Source organism: Perna viridis, chromosome 5, assembly GCF_037379345.1.
Source record: "Perna viridis isolate PV_CMFRI_1.1 ecotype Kerala chromosome 5, ASM3737934v1, whole genome shotgun sequence".
In the NCBI taxonomy this organism is placed as follows: Eukaryota; Metazoa; Mollusca; class Bivalvia; order Mytilida; family Mytilidae; genus Perna; species Perna viridis.
Window position 1 is genome coordinate 7,915,470 of NC_142449.1, and position 6,729 is coordinate 7,922,198.

Sequence of the window (6,729 nt, forward strand, 5' to 3'; positions counted from 1 at the left end):
TGGGTTGTGTGAATTTAACCAAAATACAATTACAGGGGCAGTTTTGATTAGATGAGGAAGTGGATTTGAATTGTAAACAAACCATTTTCAGCCATGTTGGAAATGTAAAAAGGGGGATTATATATTGATATAGCGAATATCACTATGCTACGCAGACTTACATTCTCACATAAATGTAAGATGTAGAAGAAATGAAAATTGAATTAAAAGTCGATTAACGAAAGCATGTAAAATGACAACAGATATGTGAAATATTGGACAGAATTATATTGCCTAAAATATGTCCGTTTTTTTCGGTATCAGGTGATAAATAATAACAATTTTCATTCCTTTGATATACACAAATTTTATTAGATAGAACGATCGTTACAATAGTGTTTGTACAAAAAGCCAATGTTATTGTTTGTCCCTATATTATACGTAAATATTTGTTTTCTACATCGAGTACGAATAAGTACTCCGGAGTGTAGCAACGTTCAGCAAGTGCTTGGTAACGGAAGTTTGAGTCTGCTGTGTCAGAAAAATGTCCCATACCATCAAAGTAGATACAGATAGCGATTCATTTACACTGAAAGGCAGAACATGTGAATTATCAGCATTTGCTTTTGTGCCTACTGAAAGAAAAGAACCACCAGAACGAACAGTTTTCAATACGCCTAAAAACGTAAGCTTTCATTTTCAATGACCATTGTTTACATTGGATACCTGCAATGAATGATAAATTTTGCCTGGCTGAAAAGCAAGAGAATGATGCATTTTTGTACTTATAGATGTAACCTGTGAGTGGACAAAATTGCAAGCCAGAAAAAACTCATTTAAGCTATGTCACTTTTGAAATGAGAATAGTATTTGAATTGAATATATTTTTTTTATTTTTTTAAGTAATCGAAATATGAATTTCAATTCTGACTTGAATACTTGGGAATTATGTAGATTATCTTCGTTACAGGAACTTTTTTTCTACTTCCATTTGGGATTTGGCTCTGGGGGTGTTTTCTTTCCTGGCAAATTCTCCAGATCCGAATCCCAATAGTTTTTTGTACTTCTCTTGCTGATAGTTATTTGCCAAACAACTAGTCCAACCACACAGTTTTTCGATTTCTGTATGACCAGTCTAAATACAATGGTTTTAGGATTCCCACAAATAGGCTGGATTTTTTTTTCTATCCACTTGGTACAAGAATCAATCAATGATATGGATATTTGACAATGATGATAATTGAAGGGTCTCACTAATTGCCGACAAGATGCGACAAGAAATTTGAATTAGTGTCAAGAAACTTTGAATTAGCGACAAGAAATAAAAAAAATACTGATAACAGGAGATAGACTATATTTATTTGCTGTTTGAATAATAAAAAGATGAAAAAAAAAATTTTTTTTAATAGGAGAACTGAAAATGGAGAAGATTGTAAGAAGTTATATTAAAAAAAACAAAACACAAAAAACAAAAAAACAAAAAACTTTTGTACATGCATGGTTGATATGAATTTACCATGTAAGGTTAAATATACAAGAGTTAGTGACAAAAGAATGAAGAGGAAATGATTCTTTGAGCAAAATAAATTTTGTGACTTAATAGTAAAGTTACCCATCTGTATATATCAAAATTTCTGATGCTATATTTTATTGTGGTTTGTGCATTATACACATGCTTAAAGTTAACCAAAGTTCCAAAATGATTGTTGTGTTTTTTTTTTTTTAATATATTTTTGTTTAGTTTCAAATGAAGTGAACGTGTTTAAAAATTTAAAATACATGTATAAGATGAGTTAAGTTTTAGCTTCAGTCAGCTTGGTAGAAAAACAAGTTCTGTATTAGTAACCCTTTGAACTTAAACGACTAATAAAACAACCATGATTAGAATCATCAACAGTGTTTTTACTTTACTTACTTTTCTGGTCTATGGCTTCATAAATTATGTTGCTAAAAAAAAACTTATTGCGGCCAATATTATTTTTTATTTTTACATCAAAATAATCAGTGTGTTTGATTCTGATGGTTACAACAACAATTCTAGCTACCAAGGCTCTTGATTGTGAGATGAAAGGGTGAGTGGCTTCTTTTAGATAATTAATATCATAACTACCTCACATGCCACCATAAGTCAGTGATTAACACCTTGTTGACTGGCGCGTGGATGAATGTCATAATTAATCCGATTAGCTGATATGCGTAAATATACAAATCTATCGGAATTTAGAATGATCTGTAATCTTGACATATCTGCATCCTTTAAGAATGATTTCAAATATTTTAAAAAAAATAAAAATAGCATATAACATCAAAGAAATAGATAACATATATCTTAATCTTTTGATAAAAACCTAGCATGTTTTTAACTCAAATCTTTGCAAATTACGTTATTTTTCACCCTTTTCATCAATTTATTTCTTTATTATAGTTTAAAATGTCATTTAAAATGATATATTTGATTAATATTAGTTTCTCAAAATTTTTAACCTTATAAAGCAAATTTTTACCAGAGACATTAATGTGTATTAATGCCTCTGTTTTTATCAACTTTGCATGTACATTTCTTTTTTAAATATAACCAAGGATTTATAACTTCATACAATAATTTCTATTTTTTTTCATCTTTTTATAATTCAAACAGCAAATAAATATAGTCTCTCTCCTCTTGTTGATATTTTTTAGTTTCTTGTCGCTACATCAATTTCTTGTCGCTTCTTGACACCTCTTGTCGGTAATTAGTGAGACTGTAATTGAAACATTTGTAGCATCTTGCATCAAGCTTATTCAAGTTAACTTTTCTTTAAATCAGTTGGTGGGAAGGAAATAATGGGTTCTCCTTTCTTTGTAGCTAATTTAGACCACTTTAAAGAAGTTAATTTGTGATTTTTTTTTACTTTTTGTTAGTTTTTAACTCAGAGGCTTTACTTTAATGGAGTAACAATATTATAGTAATTGACCTCCAGTAGTTCATCATGGCAATGTTCTCGGTAATTATATATATATATATATAGATAGACTTAAATATTTGGAAAATGCTTGATTCAAGACTTGTTTAAAAAGGAAATATGCTATTAAAACCAGAAGTTTGACACATAAGCTTGCTTGTACCAATTAATAATATGTAAGTGTGAATTTGGTTTAAATTATCTGTATTTATTAATTTCTTATATTTGAAATTATAGTATTTGTCATTTGCAAGATTTTTCTTACAGATGGAATATGAGCATGAAGATCAGGTATTAAATTGCAAAGTGATGAGGTTTTGCATCTATAGGGCTAAAATTTGTGGAATATATACTTTAGCTCACTAAGAAGAAAATATCAAATAGAATATTGTTTTGATTGTGGCTATTTTTAAACAGCATGCTTGGTACATCTTTCGATTAACAAATACCTGTATTTGTTTTTTTCTTTTGATCACTTCAAAGTTAAAGTTTTAGCATCGACATCAAAAATGAAACTTCAGAAGAACTTTGCTTTATCTTTACTGTAATTGAGTAAATTCAATGGATAAGTGAAGTCCATCACTAGCTAAAGATATGATATTCAAAAGTTTAAAAAGGTTATTTATTCAAAATTGATTTTGAAAGAATTACAAATTTAAATAATGATATGTACATGTTAAGTTACATTACTTCTCAGTTTGGGAAAACAAAATCTTTCTTTGGTGTTATTTTCTTTGAGAGTTAATATATGAATATTGGTGGAATCATTCATGCCTTTACATTTATATTGCTGTAAATAAAATAACTTGCATATAGTTGAAAAGACAAAATAAAACTTTAAATTTTTATTCAAAGTCTCTTATTTGACTAGATGCTTTAAATTTGGTTTTTGTACCTGTTACCATGTTTTCCCAGCCAGTCTGAACAAGGAGTTTTTGTATATATTTACATAAAGATATTGCCAGTTATATATTTACCAACTTCAAAACCATTTATAGTGTCCTCTTACGAGATTTCTTGTACTGATTACATTTTTCACTTTTTCTCATAGAAATTTAAACTTATGAAAACTACACAACTTGAACATATTCACTGATTCTATGTTATCAACAGTGAAAAGTATCATTGTCATGGGGATTATCACCTATTTTCTTGATTATTGATGTACAGACTGAATAAGTTAACTTTTGAATTAAAACAATTAATTATATTGCATGAATTATAAAAGAAATCAGTACTTTAAATGTTTCTTAAGGAGACATCAGTGTTTGTAAAATTTTATATTTTTGAAATGTTTCACCACATGAACTGCTGTTGTGTTTTTGTGTTGCTAGATAGAATTGTTGAGGATAATGCTTATGTTTTTATAGCTTAACCAATTACAGCTTTCCGTAATATAGTCCAGATAATATAGATGTGATTGCTTTGGTACATATATCACCCAGCTGATTTTAGGGACCTAACACTAGAATGAAATCATTTACACATGCTCAGTAAACACACCACAATGTTTATCTAAATTAAGTTTTTTATTTTAAATGGTGAAAACATATTACACGACAACCACATTCAGTTTCTTTCAGTTTGTAAGAAGCCCAATCACTTTACATTGAATTAGATTTTCGTAGATGCTTTCTTGGAAACTACAGTATACAAGGTCTGTACAGATTCTATATCAGGTTTCTTTCAACATTTACCAGGATTATAGGAATCAGATCAGAAATATTAAAAATTAGTTTGGATTAATTTCTTTTTTTTCTGCTTGTTTACATGAAATTATGTATTGTAAATCTGTCAACAGTCAACTAAGTAAATGGAAGAGAACAATTATGTGTAGACCCCATCATATGTGATATGGATTGTATGTTATTAATTATTTTGAATTCAACCGTTATTCAATGCTTTACTTTTAGGAGCGATATCCAAAACTGACGTATGATAGACTTTTTAGAAAAGAATTTGGTTTCAACAATAAATTGCACAGAGATGATAGAGAACATGCAAAATCTCGAGGGCTTGTAGTAAATGATGAGGTAATATATTCATGTACAGGTATTATTTAGAAAAAACCTAAAGCATTTGTTTACTCCTAATATCATTTTATAAATACATCTGATGGAAATGTGTCAAAAAACAAGAAACTTATATACCAGTGAGAAAACAATTTATATATTCTTAACTTCTTAATCGGTATATCATATATTATTTAATTCATAACTTCTACTTAGTACTTTATCATTTGGGAAACAGTTCCTTACCCGAGGCTAAACAAGTAAGTATCAATTTTACTTGAAATTATTGAGAAATGCAGTGTTCCTGAAACCATTATGATTTTCTTGTGCCAGAGTTGCCTACCTTAGTTGGATGTGAAAAAGTTGTTGCTGAAATGTATATTATCCTTGATCTTTTCTTATAAAGCTTAATATTAAAACTTACTTTTGATATTGAACACATAGTCATCTGTTTTTATTTGTGTGAAAAAAAATTATGATGAAAAAATACCCCCAAAAACCAAATTCATATCTGTTGATGTATTTAGGAATTTGGGTGCCAATTGAACAAAAATTCTTTAGTGTAAAACTGGTCATATGATATTAGTAGAAAACAGAATTGTATTTATGGCATCATTACTTACAATAAATTTTTCACATGTATACAACTTTTTATAAAATCAATAGCTGGTTTTCAGTTGAAAAATTAAGAATATAAACGATTGTTGCCTGGATCAAGTATGCATTTCCTTTTATCAGAAAATACATGCTTTAGTTTATGTTAGTTTTCACTATTTAAGATTATTGCTATTACCGGTATCAATAATGAATTTTATTAATTTTAGGAAAAACAGAAAGATGTACCAACGCTATCATCAACAGAATATGGACATAGATTAGACATGTTTGCTGACAATCCAGACAGAAAACATGTGAGAATCGCACGAGTAAAAGCAGAGTTCTTCCGTAGAAATGGAATTACTTCTTGATGTAATGGACCTTTTACTTTTTCTTATGATGTGGACCCAGTTTATGCATTTTTCAGCATGGACTAAAATATATAATTTAATGTGCAATTCTGGGATTGTTGTATTATACAAAGTACAAAGAATGAATGTGTATTTTTCTGGTTTATTCATAGATATTATGGTTTCAAGTTCGTTCATAAGATTAAATGAACTACCAAATCATGCTTGTATCATTATTATATATTTTTAAAATATCAAAATAAGTTTTCAAAGGGAGATAATGTAAATATTCTTACATGAATTTGTGAATTACATTATTATTTGATGGTTAACAAAAGTACTGCTGTGCAGTATTACGAAAGGTTCTGAGAAGTTAATTATTATTTTCTTGTGCTCTCAAATTTAAAGCTGATTAAGTTATGCCAAGTTGATATGATGCTTTGTAGATACCATGTGATATATTGAACACACATTTGTAAAAGTTTTGTTATTTTTCTGATTGTGAAGATGTGATAATTGTTGAACATGTCAGAGTGAATAAAAATGTTACTGATGCCATCTTTATTTTGGTATTTGTTGCAGTCCTTTCAAGTATCAGTTGGCAAGAGAACAATTTGTTTTGAAACTATGCTAATGTAATACATGCTACAACTAAAGAGCTTTAAAGAGCCTGAATGGCTCACCTGGCTTATGCCACATTCTAATTTTTGTAAAAGCTGCCATGTTTTCTCTTGTATAAAAATTCCTAATTCTTATACCTGAAGAACAATTATATGAACTTTCATTGAATTCTGTCCTGTAGTTTCTGAGGAGAAAATTTTTACAAACATTAAATGATCAGATTAAAAA

General features: G+C 28.8%; 1 protein-coding gene across 2 annotated transcripts; it reads left to right on the plus strand.

The window, feature by feature from the left end:
* The first annotated feature begins 460 nt into the window (after positions 1 to 460).
* On the plus strand, positions 461 to 6,438 carry LOC148615817 (cilia- and flagella-associated protein 90-like). 2 transcript variants are annotated; one of them, XM_088582438.1, is made up of 4 exons: positions 462 to 664; positions 3,189 to 3,212; positions 4,835 to 4,954; positions 5,758 to 6,438. In XM_088582438.1, the coding sequence occupies exons 1-4, from the start codon at positions 524 to 526 to the stop codon at positions 5,899 to 5,901; spliced, it is 429 nt and encodes a 142-aa protein (XP_088438564.1). In that variant the 5' UTR covers positions 462 to 523; the 3' UTR covers positions 5,902 to 6,438. The 2 variants fall into 2 exon arrangements, with proteins under 2 accessions (XP_088438565.1, XP_088438564.1); XM_088582439.1 differs by lacking the exon at positions 3,189 to 3,212 and having other exon boundaries at positions 461 to 664.
* Positions 6,439 to 6,729: the final 291 nt, after the last annotated feature.